The sequence below is a fragment of the Cnephaeus nilssonii genome (assembly GCF_951640355.1).
Source record: "Cnephaeus nilssonii genome assembly, chromosome: 4".
NCBI lineage: Eukaryota > Metazoa > Chordata > Mammalia > Chiroptera > Vespertilionidae > Cnephaeus > Cnephaeus nilssonii.
Window position 1 is genome coordinate 21502517 of NC_137075.1, and position 26476 is coordinate 21528992.

The following is a 26476-nucleotide window of genomic DNA, read 5'->3' on the forward strand; positions in this document are numbered from 1 at the left end:
TCTACTGAAGAAAGAACTAAAGGGAAAGCAGAAACATTTTTGTATGCCATGTCTTGATTGTTCTTATATAAACCTTCAATTTTAGTATAAAATTATGTTCTAATTTTTCAATTAGGTTCCCTTCTTTGGCCCACTTTTTGATGGTGCTATTGTGAATGGAAAGGTCCTACCCATTATGGTTCGAGCCACAGCTATAAATGCAAGCCGTGCTCTGAAATCACTGATTCCACTGTATCAAAACTTGTATCCTTTTTAATATATGGTTTCTATTCTAATATTTGTCTACTTTCCAAGGTAAATGTTTTTCTGTTGTTAAGACCTTTGAATTTCGGTTAATTGATCTATATGTGATGGAGTTCCTCCCCAGTATTTGAATTTGAGCACTTATAATAGTTGAATGATATAATTTCTTTTATATACTTTTAAATCAGTGCTTAATTACCTTTTGGTTAATTAATTAGAGCCCCATTATGTGCTAGGCACTCTACTACTCTGGATGTGCAGAAATAACCAAAACAGTCATCGGAGAGTACTCAATCTAATTAAAGAAATATACTATTTTTAGTATATGTGCTTACATGTGCTATAGTAGCTATGCAGCATATTCTGGAAGTGTCATAACAAGGGGCCTCTTATATAGCTGAAAGGGGTTGTGATATCAGGAAACATTTCTGAGAAATATGAGGATTGAACCAATTTTGAAGGATGATTGAGTTTTTTGGGTGGGTGAGATTAAGAGCATTCCAGAAGCAGAGGGAACAACAGAGAGACATGGAAGTTTGCAAGGAAATTGAATGTTTAAGAATATGATTACCGGAGCCAGATTGCCTGGCCTCAAATGCTATATAGCTAGTCTTGGACAAGTTATTTAATCTCTCTCAGCCTTAATTTTTCATGAATATAAAATGAGAACAATAATATGTAGCTCATGGTATTATGAGATCTCAGTGAAGCAATGTGTATAAAGCTCTTAGAACAATGCCTGGGACACGATTTGCATATGGTTTTAAATTTTAAATTGTTTTTTGATATTCCTTTGTAAAATAGGTTTATGTTTTCTTTTACTTTTCCTATATGGTTAAAAGCATTTTATTTCTTTTTATATAATAAACTAGAGGCCCGGTGCACGAATTCGTGCATGGGTGGGTTCTGGCCGGCCCACCTCGATCAGGGGCTGATCAGGCTGGGCCAGCTGGGGGGAGAGGGCGTGTGCGGTTGGTGGGCCAGCCCCGCCCCCCGCTCAAAGCACTAGTCGAACTCCCAGTCAAGGGGACAATTTGCATATTACCCTTTTATTATATAGGATTATGGATTTAAGCTTTATAGGGAAGGTTTTTAAAAATATTCTAGCCCTAGCCAGTTTGGCTCAGTGGATAGAGCATTGGCCTGCGGACCAAAGGGTCCAGGGTTCAATTCTGGTCAAGGGCACGTACCTCAGTTGCAGGCTCCTACCCGGCCTGGGCTCTGTTTGGGACCCTGGTCAGGGCTTGTGCAGGAGGCCACTAATGATGTGTTTCCCTCACATCAATATTTCTCTCTATCTTTCCCTCTCTCTTCCACTCTCTCTAAAAATCACTAGAAAAATATCCTCGGGTGAGAATTAAAAATATATATACTATGTTTTTTTCCATATGAAATGGATTTATTATAAGTCTGCCGCATGTATTTTCTTCTTTTGATGAAAATTGGCTTACATGACCTGATTTTTATGTAATTTCTCATGTATTCTGACACCATGAAATGGAATTATAGGTGGATCATGGCATGTTACATTGATTAATCTTAATGACATTTATATAGCATTTCTTATTTATGGCAGTTAGAGCTTCACTTTAAGTTGAAAACTCAGATTTTAAGTGGTCATTGTAGTGAAATATAAGGATTTGGTTTATTATTCCCGGCATAGCTCTACAAAAGTAATTAATCTTACAAGGAATATACAGATTATTACCCATTAACTAATTTTCTCCACATTGTCAGGTCCATTGAGGTTGTCTTCTTTCTGACCTTTGCTTCTTTATAGTCTGCCTGATTCTGATGTTCATCCTGAGGTTAGTGTCCTCTACCGTTTTATTTAAAACACTAGAGGCCCAGTGCACGAAATTTGTGCACGGGGGCGAGGGGGTGTCCCTCAGCCCAGCCTGCACCCTCTCCAATCTGGGGCCCCTTGAGGGATGTCCGACTGCCTGTTTAGGCCCGATCCCACCCTCTCACAATCCAGGACTGCTGGCTCCCAACTGCTCACCTGCCTGCCTTCCTGATTGCCCCTAACTGCTTCTGCCTGCCAGCCTGATCCCCCTAACCACTCCCCTGCCAGCCTGATTGATGCCTAACTGCTCCCCTGCCAGCCTGTTTGCCCCTAACTGCCCTCCCCTGAAGGCCTGGTCACCCCTTACTGCTCTCCCCTGCAGGCCTGGTACCCCCCAACTGCCCTCCCCTGCAGGCTTGATCACCCCCAACTGCCCTCCCTTGCAGGCCTGGTCCGTCCCAACTGCTCTCCCCTGCTGGCCATCTTTTGGCAGCCATCTTGTGTCCACATGGGGGCAGCCATCTTGTGTGTTGGAGTGATGGTCAATCTGCATATTACTCTTTTATTAGATTGGATAGAGGCCTGGTGCACGGGTAGGGGCCAGCTGGTTTGCCCTGAAGGATGTCCCAGATCAGGGTGGAGGTTCCCTTGGAGCGTGGGACAGCCTGGGTGAGGGGCCTGTGGTGGTTTGCAGGCCGGCCATGCCCCCTGGCGACCCAAGTGGAGGCCCTGGTATCTGGGGTTTATTTATCTTCTATAATTGAAACTGTAGCCTGGAGTGGAGCCAAGCCTTCTGCTTGCTCTGTGGCGGCACCCATTTCTATTGGGATTTATGTATCTTCTATAATTGAAACTTTGTAGCCTTAAGCCAAGGCCTGGGCCAGCCAGGGTGTGCAGAAAGCTTGGCTGGCTTTGCCGGGGGCAACACTAGCCTCCTGCTCTCTCCAGCTCCATGGCTGCCACCATTTCTGTTTGGATTTATGTATCTTCTATCATTGAAACTTTTAAGCCTTGAGTGGAGGCCTAGGCCGGCAAGGGCAGGTGGAAAGCTTGGCTTCCTCCATTGCCGGGGAAACCCAAGCCTCCTTCCTGCTCTCTGTGGCCATAGCCATCTTGGTTGGGTTTATTTGCATATTTGCTCCTGATTGGCTGGTGGGCGTGGCTGGTGGGTGTAGCGGGGTGATGGTTAATTTGCATATTGCTCTTTTATTAGATAGGACAGTTGAGCCCTGATCTATGTGGCTCAGTTGGTTGAACATCATCCCATTTACTGAGAAGTCCCCAGATGTATTCCCTTTCAGTGCACCTGCCTGGGTTGTGGGCTCAATCCCCAATAGGGGGCTTGCAGGAGACAGCCAATCGATGTTTCTTTTCCACATCAGTGTTTCTCTCTCCCCATCTCCCTTCCTCTCTCTAAACTCAATAAAAACATATTTTTTAAAAAGATAGTTGAAAGAATGCCTGAAATCTTTTGGGGAAGTGGTAAGAGAGAGATTAGATTATAATACAAACTCTGTTTGCCTCTTGTATTATATAGCAGGAAATGGGTTTATTGGGCAGACACAAACTATTTCTGGCCCAAGGTACAAATAACATTTAATATGCACACTTTACAAAGTAGTTTTAAATGCAAAATTAAAAGTGTTGGGGATATGGCTTAATTTCTTTTTCCTGCATCTAAGTTCATACTCTTGAGAGCTATTTCAGATTTGCACATTACACTAGAGGTATGGTAACTAGATTTGCAATTAGAAAACATGGCTTTTAATTCAAGCTCTGCTTTATGACCTTGGCCAAGTCACAGACTCTCTAAACCTCACTTTTTTCATCTGTAAAAAACATGCTAATACCCATCTCAGAATTGTTGTGAAGATTAAATGAGATAATGAATTTGGATGTACTTAGTAAATAAAATAAGGTACATAGTTTTGTGCAATGATTAATTCTGTTATGTGTAAAGATTACAGTCAATATAAAACAACTCTTCCCAACACCATAGAATTGCCTAATTGGGTTTTTGTGTTTGCTTGGTTGGTAGGTTAATTGATTGGATTGGATTGGATTTTCAAGTCTGCTTCGTGAAGTTTGTAATAGTTAAATCTTGCTGAGACGTTAATGGATATCACATTGGAGAAAAATCTAAGATGAAGAGAGATAATTTCAGATGAAAACAGTAAACATGAACACTTTATTTACACAGCAAATATGAGCAATTTCTATCAGCAAAATCAATTCTTGAACACTCAGAGTAAAAACATTAAATAAGAGAGATCAAATTTTTCTTGACTTGGAAGCTTGAATTTAGAAGCTTTATGGAAATTATTTTCCCATACTATTAAAGTATATAGCAGAGATACTACTAGCCTTTGCTAATCTGAAGAACATATAGTCATGTTTGACAAAGATTCACAAAGTTCTATATTAATTCTAAACATTGGGAGGAAAGACTTCATACAGGTGAATTACTTGATTTTAAGTGAAATTTTACATAATAAATTACAGTGATGTTTTATTTCAAGGTATTGAAATATGAGTATGTCTTTTAATTTAAAATAACAAATATATCAGAAATATAATACTAAATTTTAAAATGTATTTTTTTGACAAATCTGGATAAGGAAAAAAATTATGTGATCTAAAACAGATCAATAAACCTTAGAAATTGAGATAGAAGTAGGCTTTAAAAATCACCAGAGTTACTACTTTAATCCTCATAAGAGAAGTGAAGAGGTAAAATAATATGTAATAAACTCAATTATATTTGATAATTTTTACACTGCTGTGTCACTTATTTTATGCCCAATAAAAGTACCCACTAAGATTCCACAGCATAAATTGTGCTATTTATGATCATTAAATACAGTTTAAATTTTATCCTTGGAGTATCTTCTGTAACTATGAATCTAATGTTGTTCACTAAATGAGGACAATATTGATTGTCAAATGCTGCCCAAATCGATCTTGCTAGCAGCTAGAATTACAGTAATCTGTCAGTATTGATGACTGTTTTTCAAGCTTTGAAATCTCTCCTTCACTTCACTTGTCAGTTCTTGCATTACTTGTACTTGGAAAGCATTTTCTTGCTATCTCTGACTTTGTCAGCTATATACTTTTTTTGTCTCAAGCCCAGCTTCTTGGTTTGAGCATGTAATTACAATTGAAGTATAACATTGGAGAGGAAGAGGAGGCAGATTCTGGGTAACCATTGGACCTGCAGGGTATTTCAATTTTATTTTAGCTATCATTTATCAGTTACCTGTTGAAAGAGAGAGATTTGGGTTTTTGGAGGGAGTTGTTTGGTTTGGTTTGTTTTTGTTTTTGTTTTTTGGCTTTTTTGCATTGGAAATAATAATTTCAAAGCATTAATTTCATGATCTTAGCTATCATGGCTATTTTTTATTGATTGATTTTAGGGGGGGAGAGAGAGGAAAAGAGGGAGAGAGAGAGGTGGAGGGGGGGGGAGACATTGATTAGTTCCACTTATTTATGCATTCATTGGTTGCTTCTTTTATGTGCCCTGACCAGGGATAGAACCCGTAAGCTTGGCATATTGGGACAACACTCTAACCAACTGAGCTACCCAGCCAGGGCTCTATTTCTTAAATAAAAATTTTAAAGCAATTATTTATTTTGACCCAGAGATTATACATAGAAATTTAATGTAAGATTATACATAGAAATTTTCAGAAGTTACAGCATACAATCATGTTGTATTAGAGTTCTTAGAAAAACAGAATCAATATGATGTGTGTATACATATATAAAGACTGATTTTAAGAAATTGGCTCATACAATTGTGGACTAGCAAATCTGAATTCTGCAGGAATTCCTGAGTAGAGTTGATGTTTCAGTCTGGGTCAGAAGGCATCTGGACATAAAATTCCTTTCTTCCTTGGGGACCTCATCTGTACTAGTAAGGCCTTTAGCTGATGGATGAAACTCACCCACATTATGGGGAGTATTCTGCTTTAGAGTCCTGATTTAAAAGCAGATTGATTTCTTCTAATTTGTTTAGATTTTACTTTTTCCGAAATGCCAGAATTGGGTTTCTAGGCTGGTGTTTGACCAAAATGAGTACCATCACCTAGCCAAGTTGACATAAAATTAACCATATTGCCCGGGTAGGTGGCTCAGTTGGTTATAGCATTCTCCCATACAACCAAAGGTTGTGGGTTTGATTTCTGTCAGGGCACATACCTAGGTTGCGTGTTCAATCCACAGTCAGGGCATATGCAGGAGGAAACCAATTGGTGTTTCTCACATTGATGTCTCTCATTCTCACTCTCACTTCCTCTCTTTCTCCCTGCCTCCCTCCCCCTTTCTCTCTAACAAAAATCAGTAAACATATCCTTGGATGAGGATTTAAAAAAATTTAACCATCTCACATGTCCTCTTTTTTCATAAGTTTTCTTTTTAACTTTTTTTATTGCAAAATGTAATTTGAGAAAAGTATTAATTCTAAATGTACTATATATGAATAATTACAGTTTAACTGCCACCAGGTCAAGAAACAGAACTTCAGTGCTTTTTTTTCTTTCACATATGTTTATTGATCACTAACATGGTAGTGGTAAAGATTTGGACAGATGCAAAGACAAATTAGGTGGTAACATTGTCTTTAATAAGCTTATAATTTAATGGGGAGAGAATATGTACATTATCATATCACAAGAAACAGTATGTCATAATAGGTTTACATATAAAAAGCTGTGGGAGTTCCAGGGGAGAATGTATAGAGAATCTGGGCCTGAAATGGTGAGATTTGAGTAGATGGAATGCAGCATGTCTGTTACAATTTTTTGTAATTTACATTTTGGGGCTTTATTTATATGCATATATGTATGTAATATTCTGAAATATTCAATATACGGCATGTTCTAAAATTAAATGGCATCTTTAAAAAACACTTTCTTCCTAGGTTTATTATTCTTTCCTACCAAACCAATATTATTTGATTTCTTCTAATCTGTTTAGATTTGACTTTTTCTTAAATGCCAGAATTGGTTTTCTGTTTAACTTTATCAGACAAATTACCAGAAGTCAATGATCATTCTTCAATTAGTCACAGTTTGTTATCCCTACATTTTACTTCTCAAATGTAAAGAACCTGTTGCAAAAGTATGAGAGCCAAAATGAAATGAAGTGTAATTGATTGGCTCCACTAATGCAGTTTGCCATTCATTATGATAGAACATTATAAAACCTCTTAGGAAGGCTCATCAATATTGCTGCCATTTCATGTTAGAAGAAAGTGTGTTTATTGAGAAACTACATAATTTTATGTATCTGTTGTCTTTTGTAGGTCATTGACTTAGAAGATAATATTGATAAGTATGCTTAATTTATGTATCAATTATATTTTAAATTTTGGAAGCTGTTTGTTGGGAAATAAGCATTGGGCTAAAGAGTCTGGAACCACTTATTAAGTGTGTCACTGTCTTTATGTCTATTCTTTAAAAATCTGTTTGAAGTTTACGAAACTCAGGATTATTGTAAGGATTAAATGAAATTATCCACTTGAAGCACTAAGCAGCCTGTCTGTCATGTAGCAAGAGCTCAGAAAATGATAGCTACCTGGTTGTTAATGATGTCATCATTATTATTATCCTCTACATTGACACTGGAAATATTCTTCTAAAACACAAATCTAAGTATACTAAAAGACTACTTTATTACAGTGACAGATGGGGAGAGTACAGTTTTGTGTCCTCCCCAGGAAGAAAGCAGTACATAGCTAAAGTCCTGAAGGCTCACGCTTCCTGCTGAATGACAAGGAAGGTGGGTACCCACAGGAGAACAACGGTGGGATGGGGGCAGCTATGGGAGTCTAGGCACTGCTGAGGTCTTCAGTTTTATTTCTGAACTTTAGCACTGTCTACATCTTTAGGAGCTCTCAGTATCTTTTAAGTGTCATTTGTTCTACATACTTTCTAAATGAAAGTCTTAAACTTCATGGACAAATTGGTTATTTGTTAAATATCCTAAGATCTATGGTTATGGTCATTCATACTTCAAAAGAAGAGAAGGCAATTTTTACAATAAAATGTCTCATCAATTAAGTCAGGGGTGGGGAACATCTGGCCCGCATAAGGCCCGAGAAACATTTGTTCTGGCCCTGCCAAGGCATTAGGGGTGAATTAATTAAATGTTTGACCAAATATAGCAGGCTAATTTTTAAGTTGATAATTTTGTATGGCCTTTGGCAGAAAAAAGGTTCCCCACTCCTGAACTAAGTGATCCAGGTTTTTGTGGTCTCTGAAATGCTTATAGCTTTTATGCCTTTGATATTAATCATTGTAGTAGGACCTAAGAGCAGACAGTCTCATTTACCTAACAATCTGTTTTGTAATGGGAGTGTTTAAGTTTCCTGTGTTAAAGACATGGGCATTGCTATTGCAGAATTTCTTGCTGAAAAACTTTTGATTAAACATCCCCCTGGCCTGGATTTTGCTGCCAAACCTTTATAGTCTGTGTATGTACACAGAGCATTATTTAAACAGGGGCCCTGCATATGTGCAACACTTCTGTTGTGACTCTAATATATTCTTTACTACATCAGTTTTAATTTGTTCAGCTATTCTTTTTGAGGAATGGCAATATATGTCTATTGATGAGGTTGCTGATATTTTAGAGGCTTCCTTACAATCATTGTGTAAGTGACAGGTGGGGAGAGTACAGTTTTATTACATACCTTCAAAGATATGAGTTCAGGTCTAACCAATCTGCCCGTGTCTTTTCAAAAAGATGCAAAAGCAACTAATATAAATTTATCTGCTATGTAATACATTTTTAATAATAATGAAGGGAATTTATTCTTTGGAAATGAAACCAGTATGTCTGAAAATAGCATTGTTTCTTAATACTCTCTAGTGATGATCTCTTTGAAGGTTTTACTAATATGGGTTAGTAATAATTATTTTTCTTATATTTAAACTATGGGAACTCACAAAAAGGACTTCAGTGCATGATTAACTGCTATCTCTATTATCACTAGTGGCCTGTTGCACAAAATTCGTGCACGGAGGGGGGCCCCGTTCCCTCAGCCAGCCTGCACCCTCTCCAATTGGGGACCCCTTTGGAAATGTCCAACTGCCGGTTTAGGCCCGATCCCTGTCGGACATTCGGGGGGGGGGGGGGGGGGGGGTAAAACCGGCAGTCGGACATCCCTCTCACAATCTCCTAACCGCTCACCTGCCTGCCTGCCTGATTGCCCCTAACTGCCTCTGCCTGCCTGCCTGATCACCCCTAACTGCTTCTGCCTGATTGCCCCTAACTGCCCTCCCCTGTCAGCCTGATCTCGCCCTCAACTGCTCTCCCCTGCTGGCCTGATCTCACCCCCAACTGCCTCTGCCTGCCTGATCATCCCCAACTGTCCTCCCCTGCCAGCCTGATCTTGCCCCCAACTGCCCTCCCCTGCCAACCTGATCTCTCCCCCAACTGCCCTCCCCTGCCAGCCTGGTTGCCCCCAACTGCCCTACCTGCCAGCCTGATCTCACCCCCAATGGCCTTCCCCTGCCAGCCTGATCTTGCCCCCAATTGCCCTCCCCTGCCAGCCAATTTGGTTCTGATTGGTCGGTTTCTATGCCAGTCAGTCAAAAGCTCCGCCTCCTATGCAGCCATTGGCTCCTCACACTTCACCCAGATTTGATTCTGATTGGTCGGTTTCTATTCCAGTCAGTGTCTCAGGGCCTATCTCAGGGCCTTATCAGAGAGGCAGGGCTGATCAGCAGCCCCCGCAGAGGCCCGGAGAGAAACAGAGGCACGGCTGCTGGCGAAGCCTGGAGAGAGAGAGAGAGGCAATTGCTGATCAACAGCTGCCATGGAGGCTGCAGATCAGACCCTGCCTCTCTCCGGGCCTGATCCACAGCCCCCTCGGCAGTCAGTGCTGGGTCGCCACGGCAACCCAGCACTGACTGCAGGACTGACTTCCAGTCAGTCAAGCCTTCGGTTGTTTTGGACATTACGGACCCTGGGTTTTATATATTAAGATTGTATTAATTCTAGAAATACTTAAATTTTTATTCTCTACCAAGAATTCAGTGCACTTATGACAAATTTAAGTATTTTTTAAAGATTATATTTCTTCAACCAAAAAAATGGTTACTAAGCAATTTTCAATCTTTCATTTATTCACCAATATTTATTGACTACTACTAGAGGCCTGGTGCATGAAATTTGTGCACAGGGGGCAGGGTGGTCCCTCGGCCCAGCCTGCACCCTCTCCAATCTGGAACCCCTCAAGGGATATTCGACTGCCCTCTCACAATCCAGGACTGCTGGCTCCCAACCGCTCGCCTGCCTGATTGCCCCTAACCACTTCCGCCTGCCAGCCTGATCACCCCCTAACTACTCCTCTGCCAGCCTGATCAACGCCTAACTGCTCCCCTGCCAGCCGATTGTCCCCAACTGCCCTCCCCTGCAGGACTGGTCGCCCCCAACTGCCCTCCCCTGCAGGCTTGGTCCCCCCCAACTGCCCTCCTCTGGTCACCCCTAACTGCCCTCCCTTGCCAGCCTGGTTGCCCCTAACTGCCCTCCCCTGTTGGCCTGGTCACCCCCAACTGCCCTCCCCTGCAGGCCTGGTCCCCCCAAATGCCTCCCCTGCAGGCCTGGTCCCCCCTTGAACTTCTCTCCTCTGCCAGCCTGGTTCCCCCCAACTGCCCTCCCATGCTGGCCTGATCGCCCACAACTGCCCTCCCCTGCTGGCCATCTTGTGGTGGCTATCTTGTGTCCACATGGGGGCAGCCATCTTTGACCCCATGGTGGCAGCCATCTTGTGTGTTTGAGTGATGGTCAATTTGCATATTACTCTTTTTATTAGAGAGGATATGGGAGGCACTGTGAGAGAAAAGCTAGGGATACAACCAAGTAGCTTACAGTCTGGTTTAGGAGAGAGGAAGACCCCGGTGAATGAAGGAATGGATGGATGAATGAATCAATGATTGAAGTGCACTCTGAAGGATCCAATAATAGTGATATTGCAAAGTAGGATGTAAAGGTGATTTTGTATTAAAGTGTGAGAGGATAGTGGGAAGGAGAAATTAGAAATGCTTTACTGAGGAAGCATGTTCTGCTAATTACCTCACAGATATATAGGATTTTGCCATTCTGACAGGGCCAGAGAAGAGCTTTTCAAGGATAGGAAATGGACATGGAGGGATAAAAGTGTGATGTGGTCAAGAAATTCAGGGAGTTCCACAACAAAGGCAAGAATAGTAGCAGATGAGATCCAAGAAGTAGGTCAAAACCAGATAATGTAGTCAGGCAGAAAGAAAACCAACATAAACTTGGTTTTTCTAATGTTACTTCCAATAATATTAACAGCCAGTGTATACCGTGACAGTTCTGCTTTTATATAATTTTTACCTGTTGAGTAGCAGAACGAAGCTTGAATGTATTTTCTTTTTCTAGTAAATCCTTTCAAAATAAATATATTAGATTAGTATTTAAATAAAGTCTCTGTTTATATGATAATTAGTTGTACTGTAATTGCCAGGCTAATAATAGCTAGTGTTATTTTTCTTAATGAGACTAAGAAGGTCTCTAAATGTTTGATAAAATTTACACATATTTGCCAATTTAAAAAGACAGTTTGAGATTTTCATTATTCTTTTTTTTTTTTTTAGATTTTCATTATTCTTAAGTTTCATGATAGACTCTTCATTCCTACATAACAATCCTTCTTTTCACTTTTTCATGTAAAGTACTTTTATACATTATTGTGCTTTTATGCACTATTATAATTTTACACATTATGGATAAATGAAGTATTTTTATCTTATTCTGATAGTACATTGGCTTCACAACAAAAATATCAAAGGAAATGAAAACACTACCACCATTTTTTCCCTTTTGTCAAATCCAGTGTGACAGTATTGTTCACATTTGCCAATCTAGACAGTTGGGTCATATCCTAATGCACGAGAAAGAAGATAGAGAACTCTATTAGGTGATGGGCAAACTGTTCCCTAAAAACAACAAAATTTGAAGTTTCTCTACTTCTGTCTTTAGCAACTTCTCACCTTTGCTAGAACAAAGGGTATTTTTTTTCTCCTTGAAACCCTTAAGTTGATATTAGTGATGAGGGTGCATTTGGTATTCTCACATTATTATTCACCACACCTACCACTTAATGTTCAAGTTTTATTCTAGTCATTATTTAAATATAAAAGCAGCAGTAGAATGAGATGCTGTTTGGGGATTTCAGAGCAAAGAATGAAGAATTGTAAAGCTGAAATTAGTCTTTAACCTTGTTTGACATAGGTATTGCAGTGTTTTTAATCCATATCCATTCTTTTCTTTTTAATAAACATAAGGGCTTTTGCTATTGAATTTTTAATAACTCAATAATGGAATTAAAATTAAGCTACGGGTCACAAATCTCCCCATTTTCTTCTGCTTTTTTTCTCAAACACTAGAACACAGCCTATTTAAATCTTAACTTTTGCTTGCCAAACCACTGTTACCGTCCATCTGTTCTTACCAATTGTAAGGAAGGTTTGGTTTTTAGTGAAGCTTTGCATTTCACATAAGGTATGTGAAGTGAAATTTCACAAGGGACATGATGGATCCTGATTCTTAGTGATAAACCTTTGGGGCCATCAGGGTTGGCATATGGTCCAGCATGATATGAAGGCTTGGGTTCCCTGGCTTCACTTCTTTGGCGTGAAGCTGATAAAACCTGGCTCTTGAGTATTATTTCACTGGACACCAATCATGGGCAGCAGGAACTGCCCATTTAACTCTCTGTGGGAAGGAAGCCCAGAGAGCATTCACAATGGTACCATTGTCGAGTTGCAAACTGCTCTGAACAGCTTGACAGCACTAGGGAGGAGGGGAAGGGGTTGCTTTACTAATTGCTGTTCAGAAAAGAGAAGGAACAAAAATAGCTGTTGCAGAACTGATGTTTCTACATTTACTTCCTCTCTTGATAGGAGTGTTGACTTTTATTTAGCACATACCTACTATCAAGAAGAAAGAAAAAATACATTTAAGCAACCACTTATAGTAATTCCTTGTTAACATGTCATTATCGATATTTTCAGCCCACCAGATTATAGCAGAGCAAAACTCAGTTTTGCTTTATGAAACTGTGTTTAAATGAAAAAAATTTAGTTTTTAATCTTTATAAAAATTGAAAATAAGGGAAAGTGGGTTAAAACCACCTCAATTTTCATATATCATGTGACGTTAAAGATGAATTTGGCTTAATTTTCCTTACACTGTGCTCTTTAGAATTCCCAAATATCACCTGAATATATATGAGCTATATTAATATAGACATGTAAATTAATATTATGGGTAACAATTGCAAGTGCTAAAATAATGCACTAAAGATAAACTAGTTAGCAGATCTTAAGGTTAAATACTGGATTTATCATTTAAGTGAGTAACATTTATTTTAGTCATCATGGTTATCTCTTATTTAATTTTATTTTGGATATCTTTCAAAATGTGAGGGTTGTTGTCTTTTTCTGATGCATTGTATGCCATGATATTTCTATAAACACTATTCTTGCCCTATCCATTTTTTTCTGGTCAGTCTAATCATGTAGTTAGTGATTCTGATGCAAAGAAACATGATCTACAATATTTTTAAAATATTAAAGCTTATTTTAGCCCCCAGGATCCTGAACCTTACCATATATTTCCATAGCCAATACTTTTTTTCGATTGAACATTAGTTGACTAAACTATATTGTAGTGTTATAATTTATAAAATATGTTCTTTCAAAGGATTACAGGAAGATATTTTAAGAAAACTTCTTTAATCTATAGAATTTTTAAATGATATTCTCTTGCTAAGTTGAGGGAAAATAAGGTGCACGTTTTGTAAATCTGTAGCAGTCTATAAAATTTACTAGTATTCCATCTCCTCGTGTCCTCTTAAATGATTTTAGTAAATGGGCTCCAGTGCAATATTTCAAAAACAGTAATTCATTGAATGCCCATTCTCCCTTTTACTGCAGAATAGATTATATTTAAGTCAAGATTAATGGGTAGATTTTGATGTTAAAGTCCAGTCTCTAAGCCTATCATTCCCTGGAGGCATATAGTGCATTAGTTTAAGCCAATATACTGTTTATCATAGATCCTATGGCATGGTCTTAAATGACAGTTTGCTGTACTTTGTAACTACTTACCATAATAATAAATCACTTTTTTGTACTCCTGGTAATTTTAGCATTTAAACAAAACCTTAATTAAGTTAGTGCACATTTAGGTAGAGATAACACGTAAGTAATTGTACACTGTAAAATTTCACTTTATTTAGTTATTTTTTCCTTTTTACAATCTTCTAACAGATCCCAAGTTTAGTATTTAGTTCAAACACATACATGCATTTCCTCAACATTAATGTACTGAAATTTTTGTTCCCAAAAGGAAAACACAAAGGTGATTGTTTCTAGTGTCCTCCATTTTTTTTAAACTCTTACTCTAATACTAGTGATTCTGAAGCAGTTCTCTATTGACTATGAAAGTCTCATTATTACTTAATGATAATATTTTCAAGTAGATCTTATCAAGAATCAGAGTCCATAATTTTAATTTTCTTAAATTTGAAATCTAGGTAAATTGCTTTTCTTTTAGATGTTTTGTTTCATACAAATATCATGAAAGTAAAATAGGTACACATATTTAATAATCATCTTAGTGCTTTTTAGAAACCAGTGGTTATTGGATTCAGGAAGGATTTTCAGAACCTTCTAGTAGGTCTAAATTTTTAATCCTATTTATTTAAGATTGATATTTTTAAATGTGTTTACATGAGCTTTGGTAAAATTGAGCTTTTATAAACTTTTTACTTAATGTTTTCATTTAGTAATTGACTGATTTATGAGCAATTATATATGGTTCAAATTTTATTCAACTCCAGCTTTCAATAATAGGTCTATCCTCACACTGCCTTAGCACCTGTTATGGATTTTGAGTCATCTGGCAGCCCATGGGACTTAGATAAAGAAGTACCAGGTGTCCTGCCTGTCTCCTAATTGAGACGCAGTGAAAACAATATAGACTTGGCAGTATGGTTAAAAGGATGGATTAAAGCCCAGCTTTGTCTATTCTGACAAATCACAGCTTTTCCTTCATGGTGTAGATAGTATCAACTACCAAAGAATTTCATTAATATGAGGCATCATAAAAATTATACACAATAATTTGGCATAACTTGTTGCAGACTTTCAGAAGAATTCCTGTTAACATAGTACAAAAAAAAACATTATTTATACCAAGATTCATGCTATTTAAGGGACTTTTATTTTTACTGCATATGAACTAGACAGCATGTTTCCTGAAGAAATTAGCTACAATAGGAAATAAATGGAGTATTAATTTATTAAGGGTAGCAATACAGTTTACTTTCATCTTACAAATGAGTAGTGCACATTAGTCCATGGGATACTTAATTGCCCTGGGTATTTCAGGAAAATTTGCCACTTTACTACTGATGATAGCAGTCAGGAAATCCTTGAGATGTACTTGCAAAATATGTCTACCCATATTCTATGTCTCAATAAAATTCTTATTTTTTCAAGACCCTGTGTAATGATACTGCCTCAGGATGTTTGAAGATATTTCAAGGCCTCTTAGAACTAAAAAGCCAAATGTAGATTGATTCTTTTCTCACTTTTTTTCTCATCAGGGACTTTTTTCATCAGGGACTTTTAATATGCTATATATGATACTTTAGTATATAAACATTTTCCAAAAACTGTGAATCTTATAATTTAAGCTAATATTCACTGGGTTGGCCATTCTTGAGCTAACTAAAATACCTCTTATATATTTTTTCTTTATATAAAACTCAGGTCATTGAGATTGGAAGTAGAAAGAGCATTGGACCATTGAATGACCAGGGTTCTAGTCCCAACTTTACCGGTCAGCAGCTTTGTTTTTCCAAGCAAAGCTCCGGCTGTATTCTCCATCAAGGCAAGGCTTATTGCTAAACAAACATTTTGCTGATTTTGCCAAGTTTCCTGAAAGTAATGTTAATGGATCATTATTGTATCCTTCCTTTAGATCAAACTGTCCTAAAGTATTCTCAGTAAATGATGCCTGGATACAAACCTTCTCAAGATGGCCTTTTGAAAAACCTAAATATTTAAATTTCTAAGTATTATTTTTCAAGGATATTATTGCCTCTGTTCTTACGTGTCCAGAGGCGTTTTGGAGATCTGTTTAAAATTGTTTTGTATTTACCCTCCATTTGAATTTTTTTCTGTGGGCATTTTTATGAAATTGTTTCCCTTTTTTTTATAGATGGCCATTTAAATGAATGGAAATAGTTTAACTAAACTTGTTGCCTCATACCTTTATATAATTTATTAAAAAAACTGAAATATTTTTTAAATTAAAAAAATTGTTATGACCAATGTGGCAAAATGTTTATTTCAGTCCTCATTGTAGTGAGTTATAATTACTTTCAACATTTATAGATTTTTTTTTCTTTAGGCAATTATTATACTTGTTTTGAGACGTTATCAGTTTTCTCTTAATATCAGATCTTACCTGTGTGCTTTTTTCACTTTTTTAATATACATTATGCTTTACTCACTTTGTTCTTCCCAAGGTGGTCAGCGAGATCAAAGGTATGAGGAACCAAACTCTTTCTCACAAGATTTAAACTCTCTGTAAACCAATCCTAGGAAAGTCCCAAATATATTTGCCCCAAAGGGGTTTGCCCCCTGGAGAGCAAAATTAGCATTAGATGAAGGAGGCTGTCTGTATACCAATCTCTTAACCAATTTTATTCATTCTATAATTTATAAATAGTCATTGAGAACTACTGGGCCCTGTGTTAAGTGCTAGAGATATATGTAAAGATAAGAAGACATGGCCTCTGTTCCGTGACACCAGTCTCCCCACTAGTTTATTAGAAGAACAAACATGAGGAAAGAGGCACATTTTGAATTTAAGAACTGACTCAAGAGCAGGGGGAGGCCCCAATTTGTGGCATCCATCAAGTTCTGTGAGATAAAAACTCCCACCATAGCCAATTTCAAGCTACCAGCCATCTTAATTTGTGAATGTTGTTAGTAGTACTCCAAAAAAATTTTTCAGTCAGTAGATAAAACTCTCCCTCTTCCAATAATTACTATTAATAGAATCTTCATTACAAAGAAAAGAGATGAAATTCTAAGTGCTAAAACTGCAAAGAAGCCACAGAAATATGAATGTAGGGAATGCTTACTGAATTAGAAATTTCAGAATGGATCTTAAATCCCTGAGGCTCTGATACTAAGCACAAATCTAAACACTTCATATTTTGCCTTTACTTAAAAAGTAGCCAATAGTTTTTTTCTTTTTTAGGAAAGAAAACATGCAACTTCAATTTAAGAGAAAATTAGTTAAGCAATGCTATGTCTTTGAAGTCTCCTTACAATTACATTTATTTTTCATAATGCCCTTTTGTAAAAAATTATACTTTCATTCTTCTTATGTACAACATATATACGTGCATATATATGTGCATATGTACAAATTTCCATTTCTTTGAGACAAATTACTTTTTATCTTAAGTTTCTATTTAAATTGCAGTTTACATACAATATATTCATTTGAGGCAAACAGTGTAGTGATTAGGCATTCGTACACCTTACCCCAATATGTCTTAGTACCTAACTGACACCATACATAGTTATTACAATACTAGGGGCCCAGTGCATGAATTTGTGCACTTTGAAAGGAACGAGGCTGCAGTAGGCATAGGGGCAGGTCTCAGCCCATCCTCCTTGCCCTCGCCCAGCCCCTCTTGCAGCAGCCCCTGGTCCCCTATCTGCTGGCAGCCCCGCTCCCGCCTGATGGCGCTGGCCCCGCTCGCACTTGCGCTGGCCCCGCTCGCACTTGCTGACCGCGCGGAGCGTTTGGGGCCAGCGCCAGCAGTGGGTGCAAGCGGGGCCGGTGCCATCAACTGGTGTGAGCAGCAGCTGCTGCCCTGATCACCCCACAGGAACAAGGGGAGGTGGACAAGCCCTCAGGGGCGATGAGGGCCAGCAGCACTCACACCTGCTGATGGTGTCAAGTGATCGGGACCGGCACCAGGTACCGGCAGCGGGTGCAAGTGATGGCTCCGGCACTGGCTGCGGGTGCAGGTAGGGCCGGCGCAGGCAGCAGGTGCAAGCGCTGGGTGGGACCACGGCACACAGGAGCAAAGAATTTTCAGTAACCACCAGAGGCTCATCCTGATGACAGCAACCAGTGCCCCGCCTTGGTCTGGCACCCCTGCTCACCTGCTCCACCATCCCACCACGGCCAATGCCCGCCATGTTCTGCATACCCCCTTCTGGTGGTCAGCGCACATCATAGCAACCGGCTGCTCAGTTGTTCGGTTGTTCGGCTGTTCGGTCTATATGCATATTAGCCTTTTATTATATAGGATTATTGACAGTATTCTCTGTGCTGTTCTTTAAATCCATTGTGACTGTTTTTATAACTAAAAGTTTGTACAACTTAATCCTTTCCCCTTTTTCACTCATCCCCCAAACCATCGCCCATTTGGCAATCATCAATTTGTTCTCTGTATCTATAAATTTTTCTTTTGTTTGTTTATTTTGTTTTTAAGATTCCACATATATGTGAAATCATATGGTATTGTCTTTCTCTGTCTGGCATAATGCCTTCCAGGTCCATTCATGTTGTTGCATATGTCAAGATTTCATTCTTTTTTTTAATACACTTTTATTGATTTCAGAGATGAAGGGAGAGGGAGAGAGTTAGGAACAACAATGATGAAAGAATCATTGATCAGCTGCCTCTTGCATGCCCCCTACTGGGGATCAAGTCTGCAACCCAGTATGTGCGACGAGAGTTGAACCATGACCTCCTGGTTCATAAGTTAATGTTCAACCACTGAACAACACCGGCCAGGTTTTCATTCCTTTTTTATGGCTGAGTTGTATTCCATTGTATATATGTAACACATCTTCTTGATCCATTCATTATCAATGAACACTTAAGTTGTTTCCATTACTATTGTAAGTAATGCTGCAATGAACAGGTGAATGCATATGTCTTTATGAATTAATGTTTTAGATTTCTAAAGATAATTACCCAGAAGTGGAATTCCTGGGTCATATAGTAGTTCTATTTTTAATTTTTTGAGGAACCTCCATAATGCTTTCGGTAGTGGTTGCGACCAGTTTACAATCCCACCAACAGTGCATGAGGGTCCCCTTTTCTCCACATCCTCATCAACACTTGATGTTGGATGATAGGCATTCTGACAGATGTGAGGTGATATCTTATTATGGTTTTAATTTACATTTCCCTGATGATTAGTGGTGTTTTGTTTCTCTTGCCTAAGGAGACTTATCCAAAGAAATATTACTAAAAGTGATGTGAGAGTTTACTGCCTGTTTTCTTTTTGAAGTTTTATGGTTTCAATTCTTCCATCTAAGACTTTCATTCATTTTTAGTTCATTTGCATAAATGGTGTAAGAAAATGATGCAGTTTTATTTTTGGCATGTATTTGTCCATTTTCCCAACACCATTTATTGAAGAGACTGTCTTTATGCCATTGTGTATTCTTGCCCTCTTTGTCATAGATTAATTGACTATATATATATATATATATATATATATATATATATATATATGCATGGGTTTATTTAGGATTCTTCAGTATCATGCCATTTTAACTGTCTGGGTCTTTTGTGGTTCTGTATAAATTAATTGTTTTAGCTCTATGAAAAAGGCCACTGGTATTTTAATATGTATTGCACTGAGTCTGTAGATTGTTTTTGAGTAGTATGAACGTTTTAACAATGTTAATTCTTTCTATCCATGATCATAGAATAGCCTTCCATTTATTTGTATCTTCTTCAGTTTTATTCTTCAATGTCTTAAAATATTCCAAGTACAGGTTTTTTTAAATCCTTGGTTAAATTTATTACTAGGTGGGTGTTGTTGTTTTTTTTTGGGGGGGGGGGAGGCGGGGAATATTTTTATATTATTGTAAATGGGATTTTTTTTTTTTTAGTTTCCTTTTCTGATAGTTATTATTGTGTATAAAAATGCAACTAGTTTCTGGATATTTATTTTGTATACTACTACTTTACTGAATTTATTTATCAAATCCAGTAGTTTTTTGGTGTAATCTTTAGGGTTCTGTATATACAGTATCATATCATCTGCAGATACTGACAGTTTTACTTCATTTCCAATTTGGATGCCTTTTATTTATTTTTCTTGTCTGCTTGCTGTGGCTAGGACTTCCAACACTATGTTGAATAAAAGTGGTGAAAGTGGACATCCTTGTCTTGTCCCTGATCTTAAGGAAAACACTTAGCTTTTCCCTGTTGAGTATGATGTTAGCTATGGGTTTGTCATATGTGGCCCCTATTATGTGAGGTATACTAGTATATATCCCTGTATTCCCACTTTGCTGAGAGTTTTTATCATAAGTGGATGCTGGATTTCTGGCTCTATTGATATGTTCATATAATTTTTATTCTTTATTTTATTTATGTGATGTCACATTAATTTTGACTTATAGATATTGAAGCAACCTTGCATCCCAGGAATAAATTCCACTTGATCATGATGTATTATTTTTTTAATGTATTGCTGAATTCAGGTTGCTAATATTTTATTGAGGATTTTTGCATCTATATACATCAGAGATATTAGCCTATAATTCTTTTTGTACTATTTGTCTAGTTTTGGAATCAGGATAATGCTGACCTCATACTAGTAAAATGAGCATGGTAGCCTTCCATTTTTTTGAATTTTTTGGAGTAGATTGAGAAGGATAGGTATTCATTCTTTTTTTAATATTTTGTATAATTCATCTGTGAAGCCGTCCAGTCCAGGACTTTTATTTGTTGGGAGTTTTTTGACTACTGGTTTGATTCCTTGGTAGTAATTGATCTGTTCATATTTTTTGTTTCTTCTTGATTCAGTCTTGGAAGAATGTATGTTTCTAGGAATTTATCCATTTCTTCCACATTGCCCAATATTTTGTCATATTATTGTTCATAGTATCTATATATATAAAAGGCTAATATGCAGTGTCCCCTAGGGAGTACAACCTGAAGAACAGTTCAATCGATCAATGATCACTTGCTATGACATGTGCTGACCACCAGGGGGCGGTGTGGAACATGGTGGGTGACCAGCAGCAGCAGCGGGGCACTGAGGGAGCGAGGGAAGGAGGAGGCGGGGAAGCAGGAGAACTGCGTGGTGGTGGGGCACAAGCAGCGAGGGAAGGGGGAGGCAGGGAACCTGATCAGCCCTGATTGTCAGCCAGGCCTAGAGACCCTATCTATGTATGATTTCGTGCACTGGGCCTCTAGTTTTCTTATAATCCTTTGTATTTCTGTCAGTTGTCACTTCTCCTTTATTTCTGATTTGTTTGGACCCTCTCTTTTTTTCTTGATGAGTCTGGTTAAAGGTTTATCAATTTTTTTTTTTAATCTTTTTAAATGAACCTGCTCTTGGTTTTATTGATCTTTTTCGTTTTATTTTTTAGAGTCTGTTTCATTTATTTCCACTCGGATCTTTATAACTTCCTCCCTTCTACTCACTTTGGGCTTGCTTTGTTCTTCTTTTACTAATTCCTTTAGGCATAACTTAGACTATTTATTTGAGATTTTTTTTTCTTTTGTTTCTGAGGTAGGCCTGTACTACTATAAATTTCCCTCTTATTAATGCTTTGATTGTGCCCCATAGATTTTCAGTCATTGAGTTTTCACTTTCATTAGTCTCAAAGATCATTTGATTTGTTCCTTGATCTTGTAGTTAACTTATTCGTTGTTTAATAGCATGTTATTTAGCCTCCACCAATGGTATTCTGCTTTCATACCATTGTGGTCCAGAGGGATGCTTGATATAATTTCGGTCTTTTTAAAGTTATTAAGACTTGTTTTGTGGCCTATCCTGGAAAATGTTCCAGGTGCACTTGAAAACAATGTATACATTCTACTGCTTATGGGTGAAATCTTCTAAAAATTATCAATTACTAGTAAGTCTATCTGGTCTAATATGTCATTTAAGGTCATTGTTTCTATGTTGATTTTTGGTCTGTATGATCTATCCATTGATGTCAATTGGGTATTAAAGTCACTTAACATGACTGTATTACTGTCAATCTTTCCCTTTATGTCCATCAATATTTGCTTTATATATTTAGATGAGTCTTTTATGAGAGATATGTCCTCTTGTGTATTGGTCCCTTTATCATTAATAAATGTCCTTCTTTGTCTTTGGTTACAGCCCTTGTTTTAAAGTCTATTTTGTCTGATATAAGTATTGCTACCCACCGTTTGTTTGTTTGTTTGTTTGTTTTCATTTTCATGAAATATCTTTTCCTATCCCTTTCCTTTCAGTCAGTATGTGTGGCTTTTGATCTGAAGTGGGTCTCTTTTAGGCAGCATATGAACGGGTCTTGTTTTTTTATTCACTCAGCCACCTTATGTCTTTTGATTGTAGCATTTAGTCCATTTACAGTTAAGGTAATTATTGATAGTATGTAGTTATTACCATTTTATTAATTGTTTTCTGATTGTTTTTTAAATTCTCTGTTTCTTATTCTCGTCATCTTTTCTCTTGTATGTTGATGCGTTTCTATAGTGTTGTGTTTGGATTCCTTTCTCCTTATTTCTTGTATACATCTTGTAGATTTTTGGTTTGTGGTTACCATGTACTTCATATATACCAAGCTATGTGTATAGCAGCCTATTTTAGATTGATGGTTGCTTCTTATGTTTAAACCCATTCTAAAATCACTACCATTTTTACTCACCCTCTCCATATTTGTTTTTGTCATTAGTTTTTACTTCTTTCGTGTGTGTGTGTGTGTGTGTGTGTGTATTCCTTAATTTATTGTTGTAGTTATTCACGATTTTTCTATTTTAACCTTTATAGAGCTTTAGTGTTGGTTGATCCACTGCTTTTTCTAAGTGTTTGCCTATGTCAGTGAGAATTTTTTTCCCTTTATTTTCTTATTCATGCATTTGATTTTTTTTTTCTACTTAAAGTCCTTGTAACATACATTATAATGCTGGTTTAGTGGTGAACTCCTCTCACTTTTTTTGGGGGGGGCCAGGGAAACAGTTTATCATTTCTTTAATTCTAAATGATTGCCTTGCTGGGTAGAGTAATATTTATTGTAGGTTTTTGCTTTTCATCACTTTTGAATATTTCATGCCAATCCCTTCTGGCCTGCAGAACTTCTGTTGCAAAATCAGCTGACAGTCTTATGAGAGTTCCCTTGTAGATAACTACTTTTCTCTTTCTACTTTTAAGATTCTCTCTTTGTTTTTAACTTACACATTTTAATTATGATGTGTCTTGCTGTGGATCTCTTTGGGTTCATCTTTGTTTGGGACTCTGCACTTCCTGGAATTATGTGTCTTTTTCCTTCACCTTGTTAGGGAAGTTTTTAGACATTATTTCTTTGTATAGGTTCTCAATCCCTTGTTCTCTCTCTTTTCCTTCTGGTACAACTATAATGAGAATGGTGTCATGTTTTATATTATCCCAGAGGTCCCCTCAAAAATATTCTCTCTCTCTCTCTCTCTCTCTCTCTCTCTCTCTCTCTCTCTCTCTCTCTCTCTCTCTTGTTCCAGTTGAGTGTTTTCCACTACCTTATTTTCAAGTCGCTTATTCAGTCCTCTGCTTCATCTAATCTGCTGTTGATTCCCTCTAATGTAGTCTTCATCTGTTATTCTCATTTCTGAGTAGTTTTTTATGGTTTCTATCTGTTTGTTTAGGCTCTCACTGAGTTCATCTATTCTTCCTCTAAGTTCATTGAGCATCCTTATATCCAGTGTTTTAAACTCTGCATCTGGTAGATTGCTTGTTTCCATTTCATTCAGTTCTTCTTCTAGAGTTTTGTCCTGTTTTTTCATTTTGGATATGTTTCTTTGCCTCCTCATTTTGACTAACTACCTGTGTTTGTGTTAGGTAGATCTGCTACATCTCCCTGTTTGGGCAGAGTGGCCTTAATGTTGTAGTTATACTCTGAGACCCAGTGGTACAGTCTTCCTGTTCACCTGAGCCGGATGCTCCAGCAGGGTCCCTTGTGTGGGTTGTGGATTTCCTCCTCTTGTTGAGACTTGATTGCTGTTAACATATCAATAGTTGGGATTGACCCTCAGTCTGACAGGCTATGAGAGCTGACTGTGGCTACAGTGGACAAGCTGTTGTATGGGGGCTGACCCCACAGAGCAAGAGTTGCTTTAGTGGTGCTCAGGTGCCATCCAAGCCTGCCCTTTGGGTATGTTGTTTGTGGAGGTGGTTGTGTGATCTCTTGTGGTCTGAATCTATCCACTAGTTCTGTTGGTTCTGGAGATTCTTTGGAAGGGCTCCGGTTTAGGCCAAGATCAGCTGACATTTGTGCCAGCTTGGGGCCACCTAGTGGGAGCTACTAAAGTGACCTGCACTTGGTAACCACTTAGAGGTCCTTAGGAGAGGCTATTGCTGCAAACCAGGCTGGCTGCCACTAGTGCCAGGCTTGGGACCCTTTGGTGGATACCATGATGTGAGCTGAGGCCAGCCGCCTCTTGTTCTGGAACTCACTTACTTCAAGTTATGTTCCAGCCAACACTAGCTGAAACTTATGCCAGGTTTGGGACTATCTGAAGGAAGTTACAATGCAAGTTGTAACAAGACCAGTTGCCGCTTGTGCTAGGCTTATGGCTGCTTAGCAAGAGGTACAGGGCAAGCTGAGGCCAACTGCTGCTTGTTTGGGTTTTATGGACCTTGAGAGATTTTAGGCAAGTTGTCAGCACAAGCCAGAAGCAGGCTGTTCTTGTGGGAAAACTGCTGGAAGCAGCTCAGGCCAGCTAGAGTGTTGGGTGGAGGGTGGAGTCTCAGGTAATCTCACCTTGCTGGAACAAACAGCGTTAGCCAGGTTAATAGAGAGCTCAGATTTGGCACCCACCTGCTCCTCACTGCTGGTCTGGAGAGGGCACAACAAAGGAGCAACGGCGTCTGCCAGCATTTCATCCCTAGAAAGAGCCTCCCTGATCCCTGCCCCTCCAGCCCTCACACTGGAGCCCAGAGCAAGTGAATCTGAGACATCAAGTCCTTGCGTGGCTCCTTAAGGGGAACACCTGGGACTCCAGCAGCCCTTCATCTTACTCATCACAACCCTTCAAAGCCAAATGTCATGGGACTCCTCTTTTCAGCACTGGTGCACTGGGCTGGGGAGCCAGGTATAGGGCTGGGACACCCCTCACTTCTGAGGTGGAACCTCTGCATCCAAGATAGACATTCTGCTTCTTAATCGTGTGGGACCTGCCCTTTATTTGTCTCCACCCCTCTAGTGTCATCCTGGCTGCTTCTTTATAATTCTTGGTTATTGGACTTGTAATTAGCTAGGTGGTTCTCGTTTATGATTGTTCTATAATTTAGTTGTAATTTAAATGTGGTCTTGGGAGCTAAATGTTTGTACAACCTAATGGGCATGCCATGGAAGTAGTGATCACAAAACTGAAAGTTTTGCCTTTTCTGACAGTAAAAGCAGTTCAAAATTACATTCTATTATTTTTTTTAATATTGTTATTGACTTCAGAGAGGAAGGAAGAAGAAGAGTTAGATAGAAATATCAATGATGAGAGAGAATCATTGATCGGCTGCCTCCTGCACGCCCCCTGCTGGGAATCGAGCACGCAATCCGTGCATGTACCCTTGACCAGAATTGAACCCTGGACCTTCTGGTCCGCAGGCCGACGCTCTATCCACTTATCCAAACCAGCTAGGACTTACGTTATACTATTAAGAAATTTATTGTGGAGCATGAAAGTTTGTTACTTCTTTAAAACCAGATCTACCTTTTAGTTATTTTTATAGAGATTAGTAAATTTGAAAATTGTGGTACTACTTAACCTTCTATTATATCTTTTTCATATTGTCTTTTTTCATGAGAAATCAGTTTCGTTTCATCCAAATAAGTCCCTCTATATATACTACAAACAAATATTAGCAAAGAGTTCTTGCACATCAATACAGATGTTTCTTAAACTGGCATTGAAAATTGTCCTCCTGGAGACAGCACCTGCTATTTACAAAGGCGTGACCCAAAGGTCAAAATAAACTATTTTTAGCACAGATGTCGTGGGACTTTTGGGTTACCCTGTATTTATATCCTTTATCTTTGACGTCCCATGTGACATAAATAAGAGCAGGTGGTGGTATCCCCATTTAACATACAAGTAAACTGTGGCACAGAGGATTCATGTACCTCCTTCCAGGACTGGGCTGAAATTGAACCCCACTTTCTTGACAGCTGGTCTCAACACAGTGACAGGGGACCACAAATAATTCCATACAGAAGTTTAAAATCAATAGGAATTACTTAAAATGAATAGTAATGTTAACTTAATATTATGAAGTACAGATTAGGTTTAAATTATTTGTACTACAGAAAATATTTGGTTGGCTCTTTTTATTATTTTTAGAATAGCAATATTCCTCCCCCCTTTTCTGCTTTTGCAGAAAGTAGA

At 38.3% G+C, this 26476-nt stretch overlaps 1 protein-coding gene across 3 annotated transcripts in view; it reads left to right on the top strand.

Annotated features, from left to right (window-relative positions):
* Window positions 1–26476, top strand: part of RALGAPA1 (Ral GTPase activating protein catalytic subunit alpha 1) — a 278398-nt gene that overhangs the window by 231840 nt on the left and 20082 nt on the right. For all 3 annotated transcript variants that reach the window (XM_079767517.1, XM_079767520.1, XM_079767518.1), the window contains exon 38: window positions 116–243. In XM_079767517.1, coding sequence (XP_079623643.1) covers window positions 116–243 — 128 coding nt within the window. The remainder of the gene's footprint in view (window positions 1–115; window positions 244–26476) is intronic.